General features: G+C 37.4%; 1 protein-coding gene across 9 annotated transcripts in view; it reads right to left on the bottom strand.

Annotated features, from left to right (window-relative positions):
* Window positions 1–26,110, bottom strand: part of GPHN (gephyrin) — a 296,958-nt gene that overhangs the window by 99,014 nt on the left and 171,834 nt on the right. For 6 of the 9 annotated variants that reach the window (XM_056345747.1, XM_056345749.1, XM_056345748.1 and 3 more), the window contains 5 exons: window positions 18,015–18,109; window positions 12,955–13,021; window positions 8,547–8,819; window positions 7,184–7,291; window positions 1,125–1,259 (listed from right to left, as the gene is read on the bottom strand). In XM_056345747.1, the coding sequence (XP_056201722.1) occupies window positions 1,125–1,259; window positions 7,184–7,291; window positions 8,547–8,819; window positions 12,955–13,021; window positions 18,015–18,109 (678 nt within the window). The remainder of the gene's footprint in view (window positions 1–1,124; window positions 1,260–7,183; window positions 7,292–8,546; window positions 8,820–12,954; window positions 13,022–18,014; window positions 18,110–26,110) is intronic. The other 3 variants (XM_056345751.1, XM_056345754.1, XM_056345755.1) reach the window with 1 other exon arrangement.

Raw genomic sequence — 26,110 nt, 5'->3', positions numbered from 1 at the left:
TTCTCTGAGGTTTTATTTTTAAGCCATCAGAGAAGTGACAATTTGTTAGCAAAAAAATGAAGGACCCGTCTGCAGGCAGAATTCACTGAACATCTTTTTAAGAAAAGCAGACTATATAATGAAGTTCAAGTATGCTGTCCATCAGAATAATTTGATTCTGTTACAGTGGAGTACTGCATAAAACAATCCCATAGGCTAAACCAAAACATTTCTACGGGTGGTTGCCAATAAACCTTGTTTGCTGACAGAAAAGAAAAGAGACAGCAGGAAAGAAGAACTAGCAGATGCTGGCAATCACTTCAGGAAGCAGAATAACCTTCAAGGATCGTGAATTAGATGAGGAAGAATGCTATTGTTTACCATCTGTTATGGGTCTATTAGTATGTCAGCATCCAGTGCCACAGAAAGATCCTTGCGATGTGAACGCACAAAGTGAATTCAGACAGTTTTCTGCTGCTGAAAGGAATCCTCTGAAGGTAAACATTACAGGCCTTGCCACTGGTCAATTCACCTAGTTTTTGATGTATGCTATTTAAAGTCTGATAAAAAGAGAAGATAATAGAGTTCACCTCAATGATTAAATAGTAATAACTGAGTAATAATCCCACAAGGTTGGCATTAAAACTTTCTTTCTATTCAATTTAGGCTGGTTTTTGTTTCCAAATGTCAGGCAGCAAATAACTAAGTTTGAGCAAAACCAGTTGTTCTGAGAGTGTCTTAAACCAAACAATAATAAGGCGGGGCACAGAACTGCCCCATCCCAGGCTAGAAATTTGCACATACATTTTGTTGACAAAATACCACTTGCTTAAAATGTTACTCAGTGGCAGGATTTTCTATGTTCCTGGGGCTATTAAAGACATTCAAGGTGTTAACAATTTCATATTCATGATTGATATTGCAAGAAATAACATGAAACTTCAGTAACCATAACACATTGGTGAACCCACATATTACAATTGTGCAACAGTGCACACGGTATGAACTATACTGTCTTGCATTTATCTGTTACTTAGAATAATACAACCCTTGCATGCGAACCAACCTTGTTCAGCAGAAGCAATACATTAATGTGATAGATTACATGTCTGAGCATGGAACTTGCAAGGCATAAATGTACTTACTTTTGGTGTTGGACAGGATGCAGTGGAGAGACGAGAGGTGGCCTGGGCACGAGGAGATTCTGAAGGAGTAGTACTGAGGGAGGCTGTATCACGTGGGAGCACCTGAACACCACGAGAGATGATGGAATCTGGAATCTTAAAAGGAGAGAGATGGAATTAATAGTAAAAAATATACTGTATTTCAAAATTATGCAAAACCTTATATAAAAAATGTAGGAATACCCCTCTCCTCAGTCTGCATACTTCCTCATAGGCAGTCAGTGCTGGCAGTGGTTAATGGCATTTGCTCACAGTTTCAGTAACAAATACATAGCAAATATGTAAGATTATATTCTAACTGAACTGGCACAGAACATATCATTTATTCTGAAAAACCTATGAATCAGACATACTAAAACAGGAAATAATAAAAGTATTGTTTTCCCTCTTAAGCCTCTGTTTCAAACCTAACAATGATCAACAGCGATTTCTAACTGTGGCATGACAGGAGGCAGACTTCCCATTCTCTAACTAGGGGACAATATTCTGAACAGAAAACCATTTATTAGCAATGACTGAACACCTCTGAAGAAATGTCACACAGTGAGAAAATTTTTCATAAGAAATGTCATGCAGTGAGTAAATAATTTTAATTCTGTGTACTGAAGACTTTTATTTCAGCTACAAAAATTCTTGATATAAGGTTTGTGCTGCAAAAGCTACAGGCCTCTCTGGAGGGAATACAGGAAAAAGCACTAGAAATCACCATGCAAAGCCAACAGACAGTTTAAAATGCATCCTGAAGGGAAAAATAAAAATTCATTCTTCTTTCTTTCCCACATAATGTAAGAGAAGGCCAGCTAGCAAAGCTTATCTGTCCTGAAGAACGTGACTGGCAAACTGGTAGTGACAGACGAGAAGAAGGCTGAGGCACTCAACAAATTTTTTGCCTCAGTCTTCACTGCCAGCCTCTCTTCCCACACCTCTCAAGGAGATGGACTGCAAGGCAGGGACTGAGGGAGCAAAGCCCCTCCCAGCGTAAGAGAAGATCAGGTTCATGACCACCTGAGGAACCTAAACATACATATGTCTATAGGACCTGATGAGATGTATCCCAGAGTCCTGAGAGAACTGACTGATATAGTTGCCAAGCCATTCTCCACGATATTTGAAAAAGTCATGGCAGTCAGGTGAAGTCCCTAGTGACTGGAAAAAGAGAAACATTGCACCCATTTTTAAAAAGGCTTGCCAGCCTCACCTCTGTGCCTGGGAAGATCATGAAAGTGATCCTTCTAGAAGCTATGCCAAGGCACATGGAGGACAGAGAGGTGACTTGAGACAGCCAGCATGGCTTCACCAAGGGCAAGTCTTGCCTGACCAACCTAGGGGCCTTCTGTGGTGGAGTAACTACATCACCGGACAAGGGAAGACATATGGATGTCGTCTACTGGATTTCTATAAGGTCTTTGACATGGTCTCCCTTAACATTCTTCTCTCTAAATTGGAGAGAGATGGATTTGATGGATAGACTGTTTAGTGGATGAGGAAATGGCTGGACAGTCACATCCACAGGGTAGCAGTCAACAGCTCAATGTCTGGATGGAAATCAGTGATGAGTGGTGTCCTTCAGGGGTCTGTACTGGGGCCAGTACTGTTGAATATCTTCATTAATGATATAGTGGGATTGTGCGCACCCCCAGCAAGTTTGCAGACAACACCAAGCTCAGTGGTGGGGCTGACATGCCTGAGGGACAGGATGCCATCCAGAGGGACCTGGGACAAGTTTGAGAAGTGGGCCCATGTGAGCCTCATGAGGTTCAACATTGCCAAGTGCAAGGTCCTGCACCTGGGTTGGGCAACCCCTGGTATCCATACCAGCTGAGGGGTGAAGGTGTTGAGAGCAGCCCTGCTCGGAAGGACTTGGGGGAACTGGTGGATGAAAAGCTGGACATGAGCCAGCAACGTGCTCTTGCAGCCCAGAAAGCCAACCGCAACCTGGGCTGCAACAAAAGAAACGCGACTGGCAGGTTGAGTGAGGTGATTCTGCCCCTCTACTCTGTTCTGGTGAGGCCCCACCTGGAGTGCCATATCCAGATATGGACTCCTCGGCACACAAAAGCCATGGACCTGTTGGAGTGGTTCCAGAGGAGGGTAACAAAATATCATCAGAGGCATGGAACACCTCTTCTACAAAGAAATGCTGATCAAGTTAGAGTTGTTCAGCCTGAAGAAGAGCAGGCTCCAGGGAGACCTTCTTGTAGCCTTTCAGTACTTAAAAGAGGCTCATAAGAAAGATGGGGACAAAAACATTTCAGTTGGGCCTGTTGTGATAGGACAAGGGGTAATGGTTTTAAACTAAAGAGGGCAGATTCAGACTAAACATAAGGAATCATTTTTTTATGACGAGGGTGGTGAAACACTGGAACAGGTTGCTCAGAGAGGTGGAAGATGCCCCATCCTTGGGAACATTCTGTGTCAGGCTGGATGGGGCTCTGCAGGGGGCTTGGACTAGATGACCTTTAAAGGTCTGTTCTAGCCCAAACTATTGTATGAACTCATGATTCTACTTCTTAGCTGGAATTTTAGGGGCATATCCTTTAGCTGATATTAAGCCACTTAAAATAAATAGAATTACACCAACTTACAACAGTGAGAAAGCGGTCTTATTTTCAGTTATAAAAGTGAATGTATCATTATTTATATTCTGTCTTTTCTGTTCAGTTTTATCACCTTTCAGTTCCAAAGAAAAAGAGGCAGAAGAATGCGTTTAGGAATAAAGCTTTTCTTAGCTTTGATACACTGAACCTTAGAAAGTCTGTTGCTTCTTATTACTGCAGTATTTGGGCCGAATTATGCAGGTATCACACTGGCTTTATAATTCACTAGACTGCTAGTTTAACATAATGATTAATTTTTCTTTTTTTTTTGTGTAAAGTGGTAAGACATACAAATGATAAATCCCTCAGATAGGAGAACTACACACAAAATCAGTTCTACAACACAAAATGCAGCATATTCTGCTATAAAGCACTTTTTACAAAGGCTTATTCTGATTTTGTTCTCATGATTTGAACCTCTTCCTTTTTCAGAGGCAGGACTTCTACCAGATCAGATTGATGTTACTTCCTGTAATTCACTTTTCTATCACAAGATGAGAAAAATGTAAAATTCAGATCTTTGAAGGAGTATATATACATATATTTAAGATCTTTCGCCTCATTAAGAATTTCTTAGCTCAGCCTGATATTCAAATTCCAAGAGAATCACCAAAACAACACCCACATTTGGGGGAAATGGCAGTAGCAGACAATAAAAGGAAACAAGAAATTATGATCCAGTGACAATCAAACTACTAACATTGGACATGTCCAGCCAAGATTTTTTTTAAATGGAGTGTTGTACTCAGTCTGCATCTAGGCATTTTGAGCACTCTTGTCTAATAGAGCTCTAGGGCAAACAGAAGCCACTGCAAAGTACCTCCTTCCAGGAACAAGCTTGAATCCTAGCTTTTGAAAATCTGTTGTATCCTTAGGATTAGAGTTAGGATAGTAAGACAGATTTGTTGCTTGTCTTTGTGCAGCTAAAAATGACCACCCTTAAGACTCAAGTCATTAAATACTGCTTTTTAATGTAATTTTATTTCCTCTCAACTTCCTTGGTTCCCATCTATAAATAATGACTGCCTAACTTAGCAACCTTGCTGTAGGGATATAGCAACCTTGCTGTAGGGATACTGGGTTATACCTAGGGGATCTTATTTCACTATAAACCCTCCTCCACACATTAAGAATTTCTCATGTTTATAACCTGTTTATAAGTTGTGTGGAAAGAGCTCTTGTTCTTAGTGTGCCACCAACTGCTTACTTGCTGCTCTACTGCTGCAGGCTGACAGCACTTTTTGCCAGTCAATGTCTGTCAGCATTTAAAAACCCAAACTTTCCTCCGAGGATCTTTCAAGGCTAAGTAACTTGTGCTGCAATTTCCACTATAAATTATGAAGTCAGAAGAGTTTCTGTTCATTACGGATGATTATGCTGGGGATATCTTCCTCTCCAGAAAAGTGCCTAACTGGCGTCTAGTTGGAGTATTCTGATTTGCAAATGATGTCTTAGAGATATACTATAAATAGAGGTAAGCAGGGACAATGATATTCTGATCATGCAAACAGTTTTTAGACAGAAGCACCATTTCCCTTCTGTTCTCTTTTTCTCCTGAAATCCCATCTTAAATATGTTAAACACAAAAAAAGGCTGACAACCATAAGTTTTATACTGGCATAGCTCCAACACTACCTACAACTTCTAATGCTTCCTTTCATTCTCCATGACTGAGGACAATACAGCAAAAAAATTATATTTTGATAAAGGCATAAAATAAAGACATGACACAATAAAAAAAAGAACGGTTTTAAGTCTTCAAATAAGACAACTTTTCTTTACCCTCCTCTGATAAAAAGCTGCACATATCTTGATATGATTTCGTACGGGTCCATTACCTTTTTTATATACTACAAGATCCCACAGCATAAATAGAATATTGTTTTGCAAATGATACAATGATCCAGTTCTCCCTGGGTTTACTCTGGTTACTCTAGAGTAACCACATATTACATATTGTCTCATCCCCTTCAGGCAAGTAACTTTGGGGGTGGTTTTTTCTGTCAAACATATCCATCAATCATTCCTTCTAAAATTTTATCTGGTACCATCTTTTTCAGAACAAAACCCTCTCTCAGTAACAAAGTGACTGAGGCAATTCCGGTCTCCATTGAATTGCAGGGGAAGTAGTAACTTTTGCCTGTGAGAAAACTAAAAATTAAGAAAAATTTCAGCAGGACATTAATCGAAAAGAAAGTTGAAGATAAAGGGAAAAGACGATTACAGGCATTTAATTTCAAATGAGAATTATTCCCTAATCACTACTTTTATAGAAAATACAATTGCCATAAAACAATCCACATACAAACCTATCTAGAACTCTTAAGTTTCATCTTGCTAGCTTTCGCAGACACAAAATCTCACTGAGAGAATTAAGTTGGTTCACAGTTACAAATTTTTCTCTCAAAAGGTTTATTTCTCTAATACAACAGTGGAGTGTGTTAAGACCACCAGTAATAGTCTCTTTAAACCACTACAACCTGCTGATTTGAGAGAAGGTATTATTAAGTACACTGCATAAATTTAAATATATAAAAAATATAATGGATATATACTGTTCACTAAGTGAAAGGGACAATAGAATATGACTGGTGTTCGTGTGCATATGTTATTTGATATGGGGAATGTCTTCCTTAGGAATTGCCTTCCTTAGTGTAATCTACAGTTATGAATACAGTAAATTACATTTCATTCTTGATGATACTGTAGCCATTATTCTAACTCAATTCAAGCCTAGACTAAACCTTTGGGAGATGGAGAATATAGCACAGTATTTGGTTAGAGCCCACGTTATAACCTCTGGGTTATAATAAACTAAGTCCTTTCTATCATTCATTGAAGTAACTGCCTACTACTCACTAAAATCCAGTAATTTATAGTAAGTCCACTGTATCCTGACTCCTCAAGTCTTTTATTTTGGTTTTGAGAAAGTCTACTTCTAAATGGAATAGAAAAAGTAAGGGAGAAACTGTAAGTGATGAAAGTAAACTATGAACACCCAGTGCAAATGCTGTATTATTTTGACAAACTATTGAGAGAAAAAAGCAAAGCAAGGCAAACAAAGGGGAAAATGTTACCAAAATTTCATAGCTCTAAAGCAGTAATTTTAGGAGATTATTCTAATTATATTCAATTATTGAGTATATTAGATGATAAAGCAGATGACTAATCAGAAACACAGGTTTTATAGCCATGATCATCTCAGCAGCCAAATGATTCAAATTGAAAATGCACAGGAACTTCACCTGATTTAGCCCTGTATCTTAAACAGTATTTTCTGTAGCATGTTCTCTGAAAGATAGCACTGATGCGTCTTTGTTAGAAGAAAATAAGTAACACTGTCTGTTCACACAGTAGACTAGGAGGCAGGCAGTGTATTTTTAGCTACTGTTAGTGCAAAAGCCTCTTGGAAGTGTCTCTTACCAGTTCTCCTGCACTGCCTGCTGCGTGATGGCAATAACTGATGAGACCGGGGATGGGCTGTTCACCTTTTGCCATGATAACAGCTGAACTGGTGTAGGATGGATGCTTCTAATGCACAACACAGAACAGCTATGAATACAGTGACAGGAAAACATGAAACTATACAAGCAAATGACTGAAAAGGAATGAGGTGAAAACAAGTGTGACACTGAAATGCCAAGCTCATATGAACACAGCCAGTTTAGATCTCAGATATTTTCTTTCTTTAAAAATTGCACATAATATTTATCTGTGCCTATATCAAAAGAAATTAATCAATTTAAAATTTGCATTAATAAAAACTGAAACTTGCAAATGGTAATTACCTTAATTCATCCCTGTAAAGATACATGTAATCACGATTTTCTGTACATGAGGAGATGATCTCCAGCTGCAGCTGTCTTAGAAATGTCAAGATGTCTCAGACCTGAATTCACATTTCTGGAGTTAGAATGTTGCTGCTTTGGTTTAGAAATTGTTTAAGATAATTTTGAGTTACTTAGACTTTCAGTTCTCATAACAGGAATTAAAAGCATAATTTGTGGAGTAAATACAGAGCAAAGCAGTTTGGGAAACAACTTTTCCAAACACACAGGAATACATAGTCTTTCCATTTGAAAAGCAAAGACATAAAACTAAGTAAGTATTTATATACTGCTTCAAATAATAAGGTATTTCTTTGGAAAACATAGAATTTGAGCAACTATTATCTGGTTTTTTTCCTTTTGTGGTCTCAAATTTATTATTTTGGTTTGAGTAGTGTTGATCTATGATTACTGGCTAAATCAAGGCTATAAAGACAATGTGACAATATTTAGTTTTGTGGCAGAATTTCACCTCTCTTATGCAGACACGCACACTGGAATAGAGTAGTCTGGATAGCTTATTACTTAACCTGCTACCTATCTGTCACACTTTTTATCAACCTTTTTAGAAATCAGTATTTTCTTTTCAAAATAGGTATTATGGCTTAGAAAATCTTGTTGTGATTCTTTAATATGACACCTACTGGACTTTGCATGTTCGAGTGTGTGAGTACTTTGAATTATTAAAAAAACCCACTAAAAATTGTCACAACAGAATGGTATCATAAAAATGCATGTTATCGTCAAGATAACAATGTATCTCCCACTGAAATTCAAAATCACCTACTGAAACACGATTCATACATTTTTAAGAAGCTGTATTTCATACATACATACCTAAAATACATCTGTTTGACCACACGGATATCAATGTATACTCTTAACATGTAAATGAATACTGGTGTAAAGTACCTGGGATAGAAACTAAAGGGTCTCTCAGGGAACCAAGCCAGACTCACCTTTGCTGCAATGGCTGCTGCTGTTATATGTGAAGAAGAACTGTCCTCTGTTGAGGCAACTCCACTATCCTTCTTCTCTTCCTCCTCTTCTTCACACTGTACTCCTTTGTCTTCTGTCTGCTTGTGAGGGCTGGTGGTTGGAGGAGGAGAAAGAGGAGGTGGTGGTGAAGGTAGATCTTCAAGCTCATCATGTACCTCCTTTACTTTTACAATGGCATCCCGCAAAAGATCAATGGCGTGAGGTAGGGCTGGCAGTATAAACTGAAAGCATTCCTATGCACAACAAGAAGAGAAATGACTATGAAAAGTTACCCGCAGAAATAAATAGGGATTTTTTCAGATTTACTCTTAATTAAAATATATTCGAGATTTTGATATATCTTTTCACCCAATCACAAATGAAACCTTAAATGCCCTTATGCAGTTGCTCACAGAGGGTAAAAAAAACAAATTCAAAACCAAAACTGGGGACTATACTACATATTGTTGCCTTTATCCATGCAAATATAGTAAGTTGTACAACATGGCTACTGTAATGAAGCTAACATTGGATTAAAACTTCAGAAAACAAGAGTTAAATTTTCATGAATACATAATACAGAAACCAGTTCACAGCAGCTGGCAGAATGCTAAAAAAACGCAGACTGAAAACATTAACTCTACCTCTGCAGGGATATTAGCTTCAAATCATTCCTATTATATTCCTTCACAATTAAGAGAACAATTCATAAGGGTTTTCATAATTACAGTTCTATATAATTATATCCCTTTTTTTTATTTATGGACTTATCCAATATACTGGAAGAATGACAAAGTATACCGATGTTTAGTGTATATAAATAATACAGATATAATATAGATATAACTTTATGTAACTCAGAAAAAATATTCATAAAGAATCCATTTTTCAAACCTCTTCTTACTCTACGATCTTAAAAACAATTAGAAAGTTTATTTTGTATGGCTGGAGAAAGCAAAAATGCAGACGCCGTGTAACTGTTCTTGTTCTGTAATGGGCACACATACATACAGCTACCTCTGCTGCTAAAATATGCTAATATTTCCTCAAATCAAAGAGGGACCTCAGGACATCACACACTGCAGCCTCCTAGTCAGATCAGGGTCAATATGAAATTCAGACAGGATGCCGAGTGCTTTGTTCAGCAAAGTCTTGAAAAAATCCAAGAACAGAAAATCCACAACCCTTCCTGACAACCTGTTTCAATGCTTAATTACCCTTAAAGTGATTTTTTTCTTCTTTTCTTTTTATCCAGCTGGAAGCTACCTTCTTCAATTTATGACTATTGCCTCTCATCCTCCTCTCAGGCACCTCAGTAAAGAGTTTTCCTCATGTCATTTGAGCAGACTGCATATAAAAATCAAATTATTGGAAAATGATGGCAGGGTCACACGATTGCCATGGTAGTGCAGTCAGGCAACATACAAGTTGACTGACAGAGAAAGCTGACATTATTCCTTTTGTTGCACTTCATTTTCGGTTTTGTCTGAAGCATAAGGAAGATCTTAAAAAATGTATTCCAACATTTTAAGAGCATCCAGAAAATAAATATTTTGTAAATAGATACTGTAACAAGTATTTGCAATAAATAAAAATGACTATGTAAACAAAATAAAGAGCAAACTATCCATCAGAAATTACTGGAGTTTACATAAACCATTCTGTAAGTCAAAAACATGACTCACAAACACTGTATTTCCTCAAAGCTTCTAAATAAGAACCTACCTTTCAGTCGCTCCTTTAAGAGTAATGAAAAGTCTACTTCATAGATTTATAAATTCTTTAAACATTCAATTTGGCACTCTGAAGAACTGGAGTAAACTGGATGAGCATAAGATGCTGTATATAATGAATATATATTAAAATATATTTGTAAACAAAATAATTATAATTTAACTGCAAACCTCAGAGTTATTGTGCCTCCACAGCATTATTTTTAAAATACTGAAGCATACAACCATCATTACTTCAGTAAAAAAGCAAACCTCAAGTAAGTGCTAAACAAGGACAAGTTGTGAACTGACCAATAATAATGAAAAAGTACATTAATGATTAACCCATTAGAGAAGCATGTTCAGCACTCCTACCACTGAAATAAACGTCTTACTGGCTTGACTGTTGATGAATAGGCTCCCAATAAGTACTCTCATGTCATTTGTAAATCTCATCGTTTTAGGCGACTGTTAGTAAAATTATGAAAATTGCCACAGACTCACTGACTTCAATGAGCATCTGGTAATTTCACACTTTGCCCTCTTTCATAACCTTAAATAGCTTTTGCAAAGCTAAAAGAAAAGAAACCAGACCAGAACAACACAAAAATGGAAGCATTCTACAGATCTTGGTTCAGTGGTACACACCACAGAAATGGTCTATGGAGAAAACACTTTTGGCATGCATTGTGTCCATTTTTGAGATGAAGCATTTATGCTGCTGCTGTTTTCTATTGATTTTTTAATATTTTATTAATGAAATACATATATACTGCAATTTCACAGCTTTATAGAAGCTTCTGGTATGATTGTATTAATACAATAGAAAGGAAATCAGCAAGTCATAAAAGAGAGAAATGAGAGAAATTCCTGGTAACAACCGTCCTATTTGGTTCCCAAGATCCCATTATGGAACAATTTTCTGTACTGTTCATCTTCAAAATCTTTACTGAAATCTGATAGATTAAAGAAGTTTCATATTAGAATAAATTGTGAACAGAGAGTATCACCATGACAGGAACAAATAAATCTGTTTATAAAAAGCTTCCTTGTATAATGAAATCATATGACATTTTTTTCTTTTCCAGCAAAAATTTTTTTATATATCAAACTATTGTTAAATTACTTAATAACATTTTGTCATTTCTTTTCCTCATCCTCTTTCTATAATTTACTTACTCTCTCAGTCTGAATGCCTCAGGGCAGAAAATGACAATTTTTTCTGTACCTAGCATGTTAGGGGTGCCACTGAACACAACAAAAAACATTAGAGAGTGCAGGCTTTTCTATCTCTTGCATAATTCAACAAAAGAAGTATAGATTTCTGAAAAAAATCTTCTTACTGGAGTACCAGGTCTTTAAGATGTGCAGCCATGTACATGCATATGACTTCCCGCTCCTAACCGGAAGACTCGCAAGTCGGTATACTCCTGCTCCACCATCCTCCAATACTTGTTGCATGTTTTAAAGGCTTTTTAATTTCTTTTCAATTAGGGTGCCTCATTAGATTTCCTAAAAAGGCTCTAAGGAATGGTGGAATCATAGGAGTGCTTGCTGAGTCCTTGAACTGAAACAAGTAGACAATGTATCTGAAAACCTGTGATGGCTGCTTAAGATAATAGTATTCAAAACATTTCCTCTTCAATTTCCAGGTGACAGCTCACATAAACATTCTTTATTTATCTCCAGAGACTTCAAGCAACAGTGACTGCAGGGCTGTGCTGCCAAACACATTAGTACTGTCTCCTCTGTGAGTGGGTCCTACTGGGTCAGAAGACGCTGATGAACTGCCAAGTATGCATTTGTTAGAGGCCAGAGGTAAAGACATTTTTTAACAAGGCCACTGACGTAGCCTGAGCCCTGGAGAAATGTGTTGTTGTGATTGATGGGGGATCTACCTTATCAGTTTTGTATCAGGTTGTACAGCCCACCATGCAGTGAGCAGTATTTGTGTGGAGAAGGCTGTTTTTCTGGACCTATCAGCCAACCATACAGAAGAGCGAGCACTGGAGAGATCTAGCCTTACTAACACATGCCAAAAAAATTCCTCATGATGTTTAATTGTGCTTGTCTTGGCTTTACAGTCAGAAAGTAAGCATGAATAAAAACATAAAGCCTTACTCCTCTGTCCAAACTGAGACAAAAGGCATGAAGAAAACAAACTGTATAAAGGCTGTAAAGTCATACTCATATCCAAAAGGTTTTAAAAAAATCCTAAAACTCTAAAAAATTGCATTCCTTTTTCTCCCCTCTTGCTGACTAAAACGAGGACTGTTCATACTCCATCAAGTTCTAACATACACTAAGGCCTTCCTCTTACTTCTGTGTGAAATAGAATGCTTTCTTGAAAGCTGTAAATAACACAGGGATCAGGTACAGGCTGGCTAGAGAAGGAAGAAGTGTAAGAGACCATCAGACTCTCCATTAGCGCTGCCTGCTACAGTGAGTGCTCTCTGGCACTCCATGTAACGCTGTCCTGGTCACACAGTACCTTCAGTCAGATCTGAACTGTATCATCCCTGACTGAGAGTGATGAAATATAGTGCTTCAGTTATAGAAATATGCATTTCAATTCACTTTTGTAATATTTGTTGAAATGGGTACTCTCTACCATTCAGAGCAATGAGAGCTACTCATCATGGGTCCTCAGTAGCACATCAGTAAGAACACTTCTTACCTGTGACCCCTTCTTGCTACCTGGCAGATTAATTATAAGAGTTTTCCCTCTGATTCCACAAACAGGTCTGAAAAGAAAGAAACCCAGAGTGAAATCCTTGTATGCAACCTTCTCCGCTGTAGAAATAAGAACAGAGCATTTAGGATAAATTCTATTATTTACCAGAATTTGTAAATTCAATTTCCAACATCTAGAAATATTTGCTGATCATGTTCTCATAAAACAGCTCAGGAGAAGCTGAGCTGAAAAAGCATCAAACAAGGCTGACAGATTCTAACATTTAATTGACAGTACAAACACTGACTAGATTTCCATCTCTTTTAGATGTATTTGTTCCCTTCACTCTATTGTTTACTCGTATCCAATACATTCTTTGATAAGGGTGCCTATTTGCTCATACACATGGTTCCTTTGTAACACAATTGATAGTGGCAAAACTATTTCCCTTGCCAGGTAAAAACACTAAGTCATGCTGGTTGCATTAATTCAAATGTGTCTTATTTTTTTATAAAATATGCAATATAAGAAAAGCACAGAGGGAAGCAATTCTCAAGTGAAAATTGCACTTATGTAATTAATATGTAATTTTTCCCATCAGTCTTTCCTCCCCCCTCAAAAAAAGAGACAAAAACAGCTATCAGAGATGAAAGATTTTATTTTATTTTATGTCTTTAGGAAATTCTTTTGGTGTTGATGCAGGGCTGAACTTAAAACACCCAAGTGCTGAATGCTTTCTGCTGTTCAGAGTTTGCCTCTTCCTCCTTTTAGCTAAATATTTTTTTTAAAAAAAACAAGTACTGGATTTTGTCTTGAGTTTGTAAAGAGTGCTTCCTGTTTTCTCCACTGTTCATGAAACCAATGGTGAAAAATCCAGGGCTTGGATATAACGAGAAGAAAAAAATAAAGGACAAAAACCAAACCACAAAGATACAGAGGCTACAGTTGAGATAAATTGCATAACAATCTCTTTAACAAACACACACATGAGCCATAAGTGAAAACACAATAGAAAAGAAAATAATTTCTTGATAGGTCATTACCAAAAATTTTGAGCCAAAGGACACAGTTTGTGGGGTAGCCAACATCCCTCGATTTCTTCTTATAGAAACAATTCTTAGTGATTAATGTTATTTATTGGTAGCATGGCATTTTCTAGCAGGGTGGCAAGTATTCCAGTGACAGCTGTCATAATGCTCACAATGAAATAGCACAGAGACTATTTTTGTGCCACAAAATGACCTTTTGATATCACAGTCAAGCCAGCCTGAAGAAAAGTCTTATTTTCAGCTGGCAGTTTGAATATTGCCTGACTCTAGCCTCTGGTTTCCCATACTCACTTCTTGCACACTATATACCCTCAGTCAAGGTATTTGTTGTTCTAGGCAGTTGAAGAATGTGCTACTGCAATACAAAGATGAAGCACCTGAGTTAAAGAAATGTGCTCATTCACTCTTGTTGCAGGAGCCAAATCTGCAAACTTGATCCAGAAAAAGCCATATGTGGGATACAGTTTGTGACAGATTCAAAATAAAGAAATAGGAATTATCCACAGAGGAATTAAAAAGAGGTGGAATTGTTTGGCAGATAGCTCCTTTAATAATCTTCTTGGCTCTTTGATTCTGCTTTAAATAGCTTCAAACATTATAAGCTAAATGGCCTGTACAACCAACCAATAATAAAAAAGGACTAAACCAGCAGCCATTCTCCTCAAAGATGCAAGTTTTGGCTGCCAATAATCACATCCAGTGGCTGAAGACAGAAATCGAGCTGCCAGAAATTTCTCAAGAGCATGCAAAAGTAAGAAAAAGTACCCAAGAACTGAATGGCTTGCAAAAAAATAGTGTGTGTGCTCACCACATAAAAGCACACAAAATATGCATGTTTTCTGGTTAATTTGAGACATAAATTAATGATATTCCTCCAAATGTAGAACAGTTCAGGGTGATCCTGTGGGTCTCATGTTATCCTCAGCCTTGTGATGCAGCGGACAGAAATTTTAAGAAAAAACAAAGCCGCCTGAGAAAGAAGAATACAAATACAAGTAAGGGAGTGGAAGGAAAAACAGGGGTGGGAGAAAGAAAAAAAAAATGGGTGTGGGAGGAAAGAAATAGATGTCTGATTCAGAAGTTGTAATGGAGAACATGATCTCTTTGGGAAAAAAAACATGATCTCCTTGGGGAGAAATTATGCCAGTAAAAGCAGAATAGATGGGCATGGAGGCAGAGTGCTTTAAAAAACCTCAATAAAGACTGGCATGGCATGGGTAGTTGACAGGTGAAGGGAGAGGGAACAGGTAATTCTGGGACAAGGACAGTTTTGGAAGCTCACAGGGAAGAAAAGGAAACGCTTTCAGGAAAGACTCTGTGATGCTCTTAAGATACTCCCTGCTGGACCTTGGGACTGAATCTGAACTATGAGAGTCTCGCTGCCCCTCATTTGGTGTACATATCTGTGACTCCAGTCTACAAAAGAACTCACCACTTCCTAATGCCGGCCCATAGTCAGGGAAAGAGTCTATAACTTCTAAGAATGTTTAAAAGTTCATGTGATAAAATTCAACACAATTGACCTAACATTTCCAAACCTGCAGGTGACTCATAGAAGTGTCAGCTTAATACTGCATAACGGAACCTTTGCTTTTGTTTTTGAAAAGTCAAAGAAATTACATGCAAAATTATGCATCAGAACTTTATTTCAAAATGAAATCAATGAGAAATATGCTTAGGAAAATTATATTTCATGTTAAATACTTTGAAAAATTCAGATCTACATTTCTGTGTACCTATAAATTAGTGTATGTTTTTGACCTCTCAATGTGTGCCTTCATTCTCATTGTAAGGGGGGGAATTATAAAACCATTTCAATTTGCAGAATTTTATATGAAAATATATTAACAATTTATGTCTTAGAATAACAAATGATGCGAGAAAAATCCCAGAGGAGTGAGTCTGCATTCAAAGAAGATTCTGAATAGAGCACCAGAAGTGATATAGGACAACCAAACCGAAGAAAAGTAAATGTCCTTCCTTCACCTTAAGCACTTGCAGAGGAATTCTACAAAAAAAGTAACCATAACATACATGTGCTTCATGCAGAACTGAGATTGCACAAGAAACCATAATGTCGTAATTTTGTAATTTTTATGTACGATCTGACTTTATGATCTGAACAGCGTTATAAAAATCATGGCGTTTTGCACACTGACTGCTTTTAGGCCCGAAGTAAAAATTTTCACTGGGAAATTTTTTAAGGTCTAACATGTTTGCATGCAGTATCTTTGTAATGGTATCTCCCCCTACTGTTGACAATTACTATTAAATGTGACTGTAGTTTAAGGGACATTTTCTTTCTATGTGGACGGAAGGTTCAGGCTGCAATCCGTTTTGGTTCCACTACCATTACAACATCCTTCCACCCATCCTCATCACACCACACCCTAAATCAAACTATGTAGTGTCATCTAAATGGCTATCCTTTTCTTGATCAGAAATGGAACAGCTACATTAACCTTTCCTCTCCTTGTGGTATCATTCTGTTATCCCTTCCCTTCAGATAAACACAAGCTATGACATAAAAACAATATCAGATTAAAAAAAATGAAAATACTTGCTAATTTGGACAGAATCTGAAGGTGTTAACTTGGTAATGTTGCCCTTTCAGATATGTGATGCATTTTATGAAAAGTTTTAAAACACCTTGTCAAATCACTTAAACCTCTTACCTAATTGTCCTTTAAAAACAGAAGTATCAATACGAAGTTGCAGATCTGAAAGTTCCTTATTTCTTCTATCATAGAATCACAGAATCATTTAGGTTGGAAAATACCTTTAAGATCATCGAGTCCAATCATAAACCCAGCACTGCCCAGTCCACCACTAAACCACATACGCTAAACACCACATCTACATGTCTTTTAAGTACCTCCAGGGATGGTGACTCAACCACCTCCCTGGGCAGCCTGTTCCAATGCTTGACAATTGCTTCCTTTCAGTGAAGATATTTTTCCTAACAGCCAATCTAAACCTCCCCTGGCACAACTTGAGGCCATTTTCTCTTGTTATCTGGGAGAACAGACTGACACCCCCTCGCTACACCCTCCTTTCAGGTATCTGTAGAGAGCAATAAGGTCCCCTTTGAATCTCCTTTTCTCTGGACTAAACCACCCTGGTTCCCTCAGCAGCTCCTCGTAAGACTTGTGCTCCAGACCCTTCACCAGCTCCGCTGCCCTTCTCTGGACACGCTCCAGCACCTCGATGTCCCTCTTGAAGCGAGGGGCCCAAAACTCAACACAGGATTCGAGACGCGGCCTCACCAGCATGATTATTTTCTTGTTATACCCGCATTAAATAAAAGACCTGTAACAGCCATTGTTTCTTAAGTTACCTTGAAATAATGTGCAAGCACAAACTAACTTCTGGAAGGTATTGATATTACTAAGTCTATCGTAGGTAAAATGAGGTAAAATTGAAGGAACAAAATAAAGATCAGCTCCAGGAAAAAATACGGGATAACAAGAGATGTCACTGATAAAAAGAGAAACAACGGGCAGAAAATGTTACTAATTATTCAGTAGGAAATACCAAACTCTAGAAGTTAAAGTACTATATCTGAAACTATGGGTTAAAATGCCATTTAACTTATTTAGACAGCTTCTGCTGAAACTGGAATAAAAGCAATATCAAAACATTTGTACTTATCAAAGATTATTTTTTTTAGCTAAACAAGGCATTTTAGTACTTGGTGAACAACATATAGAAGAATTCTTCATACACCACCAAAATGCCACAGCTCTAGGATAAAAAGACAGTTAACAGCATACATCAATATCACTAATAACCTGGCACAGAAAATACAGGTGGGTACAATGTCTAATGGAGACAACAAAGGGAATTAAATGAAAGAATGTAATTACCATTCCTGGAATTTGGCCACATCTCTGAAGATAACACTTCTAGCCTTGTAACAATGGCAAACTTCAGTTATTTGGGTACAGTCATTTCATGACAATGTGTATTTCTAAAGAAATAGTTCACTTCATATTATGAAGGAAATAGTCTTACCTAGAGAGCATGCCCAGAGGAGTAACATTAAGTGATCCCATCAGCATTGCCAGGGCCATCCCTGGGGCTTCTCGCTCTATTACTTCTTTAGTGGCCTGCAATCAAAGATTAAATAGCAAAGTGAGTGAAGAAGTGCAAGGACAAGAAAAGTATGAAACCAGCTAAAATTTGGGTAAGAGTATCTCCTTTTTCTGTTTCTGCCAAGAGACGTCGTTGCTACATTCTCAACACTGAAATATGTTAAAGAAATTTATCTCGGTTGTATAAATTAGGGAAAGACAAGGGGTTGGGAAGAAGTGTTAGCTGTACTGTAAAGACCCCTATAGAAAATGTTACAATTCAGGACTCTATGTATAGGAAATGTTAACCAACATCACATAAGTAACAACAACTCCCTCTAACAGAAAGGAAAAAAATGTTTGGGAATAAGCAAAGAAAGACCAAATGTAACTGACTTCTCTTCCTCATCAACCTCATATGCATTTTCCTGTTGAGATTTTCCCAGGCATGAGAAGGGTGAATCAGTCTGTGCAGAATACAGAAAACAAAATTTGCAAAGGGAAGCCCATGTAGCAGGCAGGCAGGAAAGTAGTACAATGGTAATGACAATGGCCAGAGGCTGAGGCCTTCCCTTTTGATCATGTCAGCAAAACAGCAGTTCCAAACAGGCTGGTGGCTTTTATTCACAAGCGGTCCATATGCAGTGGGCATCGAGAAGCCTGGAAGCAGAGTCTGAAAGTTCTTGTCTTTTTAGTCCTTTTTCCACACAGGGAATGAGATGGAAAATTATTTTTCTGGGACGTGCACAACCTTTTGTCCTTACTTCCTAACACAAATTTTCTCGAACACAATCCATCCAGTCTCCCAACCTCTAACTTTATTAGGACATAACACCTCAAAGGCAGGTTATAGCCCTACCCTCCCTTCATTTCCCTCACAGCAGTTGCTTTCCAGTGAATCATCTTGTTTCATGTTCTGAAACAAGATTCTAAGTTATTTGGCACAACTAAAATGTTAGTAATGCTCATAAAACTGTGAAATTCATTGTAAAACATCCAGCCAAAGTACAATGCTTTGATGGTACAGCTATCAAAATAGTAATAGAGAAGCACATCTTAAATATACACACACTCTGAATAACCTAAATTTTCTTGACAGTTTGAGATAGCAAAAGAATAAAACGGAAGAAAACCAGACAAATTATTTTGTGGGAAAGATTAAAATATAAATCATATCCTTGTACTTTTGCAAGTTCCTAGTTTACAAATAGGAAAACAGAGAAGAAAAATGACAGAATTAATCCAATGGCATCCCTATAAGAAGGATCCAGGAGTCCTATACTAGCTATACAGCTAAAATGCTTACAGGAAGCAATAAACAGAACGGAAAAAAAATATCTCTGAACAGCACAGATATTCAAGTGCCCATATTCTCAAACACTGTCACAAACACTTAGCATGTTTTAAGGGAATATGTTAGTATCAGATGACATCAGACACAGCTACCAAGTAAACCTTCAGATCTTTGATTAACAAGCAAACTTGGTATGTGCTCAGCTGTGGGAAGCAGGAACTTTGGTTTATATAAAACCAAGCAACTTTAATTTCATAGCTGACACCATAGTCTCTTTTATTTCAAGCATAGTGTCTATGCTTGAAATCTATCTGCCATCCTCTACTCAGAAACAGAAAAGACATATACATACAACCCAGTGACTGTATTTCTACACAGGGGAAATGAGAAGAACCAGGTTAGGAATGATTAGACAAAACTAAAACCTCTCCACTGAGGGAGATTGCCTAAAGATATCTGCTGAGGTATTAAATTACCAATCACATTAAAAATTCTTAAGACTATACACAGACCTGATGATTTTTTACAGTGTAGAAGAAAAAGGCATTGCAATAGTAAAGGGACACTTTGCTGACAATGAAAAAGTTGGTGAAATGTGGAATTCCCTGTGTGTGCATACATAGTAAGTCTGTATCTATGCCTTTTATTTTCAGCTAATACCATGCTTCAAAGCTATTCAAAACTGGTTTTAAATATAAAGTGCATTTTGAGATTTCTTTTTTGCCCTTGAGCACAGTGACACTTTGAAGATATCTTAAGTAAAAATTCTCAACAGGCTTCAAAGGTAGTACAAGATGCAAGAGAGTTCCATAAACAACAGTCCTGCAGCTCAGGGAGTCCTGCAATGAAATTCAAGTCCATTCTCCAACTTCACAAGAAAAATGACCTTCACAAAATATCACTGCTAACAGGCAATGTGATTATTAAAAATGTATAGACTAAGCAACAAAATCTGAAAGGGCAGAAAGTCCACACAGCAGTAGATCCCTCAACAAAAGTTTCTAAAAATACTTGTTTCAAAATACATATGCTTATTATTTATTACTGCAGGCAGACTTCTAGAAACAGGGGAATGCTTCCTGTTTTCATATTTGCAGCTTGACTGGGTGGATGTAACCAAAAAAGGCTGCTGCTAAGTAAATGACTTTTACAATGACATCTGCTCTTGAAATCAGCCACTGGAAAGTCCACTCTTGGGATGTCCTCACATAACATGACTTAAAATGTGCAGTGTGCAGGAACTGAAATCACCATCACACTAGGAAGCAGCTCTTCATTAGTTATACATAGATGAATGAAATCAGCAGTGCCACAGTGATGTGCAGACACTTTGTGTCTACCTGTAACAACTCCTCTTTGTTTCAGCTAACAATGTACTAAAGTGCTGGTGGCCAGGTTTTCTAATACTTCTTTCTGGTTTGAAGGAAGAGTGGAAGAAAATGTCAAAACTAGATTTTCATCTGTGCCCAGTTCAGGAGTTACTTGTCTGGTACCAACACCTACCTGCATGCATAATGTTAAAAGAATTAGTGACTCAGCACCTTCACACTTTACTAGTATTCTAGCAAGACTGAATCAATTTGTTAAACTTCATTTCATGGGTGATTTTTTTCTTGGTAGTCTCACCATCAGCCAGCTTTTGCCTGCTGCAGGGGGCCATAGTGTTGGCACACAATGAATCACAGATCAAGGCTCTTGCCCCTGGCTTTCTTAGAACAATGACGACACTATTACATGGGCAGAAGCAGGGAAAAATGACGAGGAGATTTCATTCACAGCTGTCACACTGATGCCTTCATCAGTACTGGAGCCATACACTGATTTCTCAAACCTGAAGCTGATGATTATACAAAAAGCAGGTGGACAATACCAGAGTAAATTTGTGTAAAATACTAAAATGACAGCAACAGAAGTATCCTCAGTTTCTTCCGTGTAAGGTGGTAGTGCAAAGAAGTCAGACAGACACAAGATGGAGGTGGAAGAGAGGGGTTCCACACACGTTTAAGCACTTGAAGGTAAAAGCAAAAAATCAGGAGAGAGACAGAAATGCAGAAAGGCCAGTTTGGAGGCTGCAAAGAAAGGAGAGGTTTGTAGTTTAGGCAGGAGAGGGGAATGTGAGAAGAAGGAAGCGTAAGAGGAAAGTCAGAATTGCAGAGAGGCAGTCCAAGCAGCAGGATTGTCAGAAGGGCAGGAATGAGAGTAGAGCGAGGGAATGGAGTGGGATGGGGAAAGGACTGCACAAGGTGGCTTGGCCAGACAATACATGAGGGAAACGCAGAAGCAAAAAGGAAGACAGCACACGATAGAAGTGCCATGCTCTGGGGGAACCAGAGAGAGACAATGGGAATGAAATAAAACAGTAGTTTCTACTCCAGAGAGGAGAAGCACAGACTAACAATTAAATAAATATTTCGCAAACTATTCAAGACTTACTAACAATGTCTATGAGAGCAGTTCTTTTTATATTTCATTGCTATATGAATAAATGCGATTTATTTTAAAACACATTTTCGATTGTTTTCAAAGTGCCTTTTTATTGTAGTTAGGGCATTATGTTCCCAAACCAACTGATATATTTTTAGATCTTTGACGTAGTTGTAGTTGCTTAACAGATGGCTCACTGCCAAATGGTTTCACCGAATTCTCTGCTGCTTCACTGCCTTTCTTTGCCTCCATTTAAATAAAGTTAGTTCAGTTCCTAACCTGTGGAAGTCCTCCCAGGCAGCTTCTGGAAGACATACCCACTGCAGACTGATTTAATTAGAAGACCTAGGACTACTCTTCCTGAAATGTTCAGAAACTCCTTATCTTTGTGTTTCAGGTATTAAGCATAACAGAGTTTGACCTTAACAGTAAGTAATGATCTGAGACATATCATATAATCTTCAGCAGTTTTGGGACAGTAATGTAGTTTTATCTCTTCAACTAAAATGCAAATACGAGACTAAGAAGTCATAATAAATTCAATTAAGATGACCGAGATTGTCTTTGTTGAAAATACTATTTCTGTTGAAAAAGTTTAAATCTATGACTCTGCATATCATAAAGCTATTTATGCAAATTAATGGTCAAATTAGCAGATAATTTATATTTAACAGACTACAGAATTAGCATAGATGACATTTTATTACCTATTTGAGCTTTCCATTGAAAGCGGATGTCTTGGAAGGGCCTAACCAAAGAAATACCTATATGCCCTCTGCAACAGAGCTCACAGACCACAGTCAAACCTGAGAAGACTGGAGAAAGAACTATGGAGACAGATCAGTCAAATATGCAACAAAAACATCAGTCACATCTGTCAACCAGTTGTGTAAGAAGTGTATGCTTTAGGAACAAAAATCGCATCTCTCAGCTCAGAGATGAGATATCTTCAAGTTATTCAGTACACCTCTGCTGGAGAGAATACGTGTACCCGTAATTCCTATTCACAAGTCAGCTATTTCAGCTTATTGTCTACTTCCATACTCTTTATTTTGCAGGGAAGAAAACAGAGCTTACATGGAGCTAGACTGATTAGAACTTCTTGCCTAAAAATCACTTCTCTGCTTCTTCTCTTAGTACAGTAAGAAATACAGGTTGCAGAAATAGAGGTGTCAGGCACACATAGACACATACTGAGAGCTCTTCCAGGCTTTTGCAGATTGTTTTACATAAAATAAAAAAACCTCATATCTAAACATATTAGGGTGGCTTACTCTATCGCCTTTTGCTCTTGGCAATGGTCAGCTTGGTACATATTCCTCCAATAACTGATCCGATTACATGTTCTGTTTCCTTTTCTTCTCCCAGCTCAAATCTAACAGCCAAAAGTGGATTAAACCCCGACTAATGTAACCAACTAAAAATGAATGCTACAAGCTGATGTATCTGCATGCACCAATAACACAATTTCACTGACAATAACTGCAGAATGAGAATGCTCATTTGAAGTTTGCTTGCACTCAGTGTATTTGCAGTGACTCTGGCTGTCAGTGTCAGCACGATCCCAAATGTGACAGAATTATCCTACAGAATTTATCTTGAGGAGAAGCAAAAGTGTCACAGCAATAATAGCTGTTAGATTAGATTAAATACAGACTTTATTTTCTCAGCTTCTCCCCATATCCATGATTCCTTCTGCCCGTACCTTGCATCCTCCAAACTCCCTCACTCTCTTCACTGGGATCCATCGTGCCATTTAGTGAAACTTAACGCCTATGGCATGAAGAGACTCCAATGCCAGAAGCTAATTCCATGTCCTTCTTGTTTATAAACCGAATCTGCAAACAATTCTGTCAGCACAATTCCACTGTGTATATGACCATAAAAAGCAACTGGCTGGCAGAGGTACCTCTGACAATACTCAGTGACTTATGGATGACCAAGACATAAATATATTTAATTTTTAATAGTTGGACCCCAATGATAGTTATTTTTGTAAACAAAGAATTTCCTAAGTGTATATTTGTTAATAAAAATTCTGTTATTTATTGTAACTTTCCTTAGAACAACTTTTCTTTAATTGAAATCAAACGATAATCAAAAGATTTACTTCATAACACCCAGTTTCATTTTTACTTACAGATTGCAAAATATTTTGTGGAAGATGCTTCACACTTTCATACACAATAAAGAAGCTGAAAATGTAACTTAATATACCAGAGGAAGCAACATTGTGGAATCTGTAACTTGTTCCTGCACGTCTGTAGGTCTGTATCTGAGTTTTGAGCTAAATCTGATTACATTTTGCATAAGCTCCACAGATCAGTGACTGGACTGCCTCATTTGCATAATAGACATTTTAATGAAATTGGTGCAGCTGGCAACAAAACCATGTACATCTTCTAAATACCACTTCTAATATACATTGTGTTAATAATAATTTTTTTAATCCTCATTTCTATTAAGATAGTAAATGTTTACAAAATATTTATGCCTTACAAGCTTATCTTAATTTTATGGTACTGCCCACCCCATACCTTGTCATAAAACCAATAGAACCATCATGTTTAAAAACAGCTAATCAAACATACAAAACACTTACTAAATGCTTTTCTGCACTGTGAGGAATGTGTTTAGGCTCTATGATGTATGCAGCTCACCAGATGCAGTATGTTACAGCTCTATAATGGTATGTGTGAAGCCAGTTGCAAAAGGTAGAGTATTTGCAAAGGTGGACAGGTTAGGAGGATTAGCTTGTTAAAACAACAGCTGGAAACAAGCCACTGCACTTGCTTACAAAGAAGGGTCAGGTGCCTACTTCCTTCTCCAGCCCCCCTGCTCACTTGCAAACAGCAGCACTTCCCATTTGAATCCACTTCACGTAAGAATGAATCCCTTGCTTTTCAACAGAAGTAGTATAGCTGAAGACTTGCTGGTAAAGGTAGTGAGACCACTCTGCTATTACAAAAGCACTGTTAAAATTTTATCTAATAATCATTATTGTTCTTTGAAGTTTTCCGTCAGCTACTTCAAGTTGTTCTGTATTCAGTGTAAAATGTATAACGCAATCCAGCACAACTTGTGCAAAGTTTTTTAAAAACTGAAGTGGAACAAAATCTGTTAAGTGAAAAATTTTCTTCTCTGCAAATCACAGAATCATACAGAAGAAATGTGAGAAGTGAGTATCAATAAGAATATCTACAATATCTTAATAAAAGTATAAATAATAATTCTACAATTAATGTAACTGACAATGTAATAAGCTTTAGCTAACTATATAATAACTAGGGAGCACTGTCTCATTAAAAAAATAACCTTGTACACTGCTTCTGGTCATGCATACTATCTTCTAAACTATGTACCTATACCAAAGGAGAGTCAGGGTACAGTCAGTTTAATTTCATACAAAACTCGTGCCAAATTGTGTTCTTTGGAGTGTGTGTGTGTCAAGTACATTAATTAATGAGGTCTAGAAATACGTAATGGAAACAAACTTGTCACTTTTGCTTAGTTGTGATATTAGTACCTCGGGAAGAGAAAAGAGACTATTCCTCGGAGATCCTCATCAGTACACCTAAAGAATGAGGCCTCCAGGTAGAAATGTACGCTGCTTTCACTTAAGAACTTGCCCAGTTTCTTGGGCAGTGAAAGAACCACAAATTTTTACTTGCAATTTCACTTCTCTAAATAAATAATTTTACAATGTTTTAGCTCCAACACATTTGGTAGTTGGACTGAGATGTGGAACTCTTTTCTTTTGAGAATGTTGTCTGTTGTTTCCTCTCATTTGCTACCTTCTGCCAAAAGCAAACATTGTATATGAAATATTTGTACTCTGAAACTTCAGTCAGTTTTACCAGCCACGGGTAATGTAGCTCTTCCAAACAATTTCAGAACTCAAATCATCAATGTTGAAGATTAAAATAAAAAACCTTCCTAAAATACACCTTCTGCACTACAAAGGATGGACTACTGAGTGATAATTTTTCAAGTATATGCCACGGCAATAGAACAATTACAAAAAAGTAACTTTAACTTCTCTTAAGATTCCCTAAACAGTATCTTTACTCCCCAAGTAAATGATAAAGCATCTCTAATAACAGGTTTAAAGTACTCCTTGCCATAACCTAAAAACTCATAGAAAGGATTCTTTTGTGAGACCCAGTGATGCAAATCATGTGTTCAGAGTCTGAATAGTTTTCAATTTAGGCACACGCAAATTATGCGTTCATTGGAACTGAACAACTGAACAGATTTTGAAAAATAAAGTGACTTGCTGTGCATTCTGTCAAACCATTTCCTATACAGGATTATTTAAC

Source organism: Falco biarmicus, chromosome 7, assembly GCF_023638135.1.
Source record: "Falco biarmicus isolate bFalBia1 chromosome 7, bFalBia1.pri, whole genome shotgun sequence".
Classification (NCBI taxonomy): domain Eukaryota; kingdom Metazoa; phylum Chordata; class Aves; order Falconiformes; family Falconidae; genus Falco; species Falco biarmicus.
Note: the sequence above shows the minus strand (reverse complement) of the source record. Positions and strands in the feature narration are given on the sequence as shown.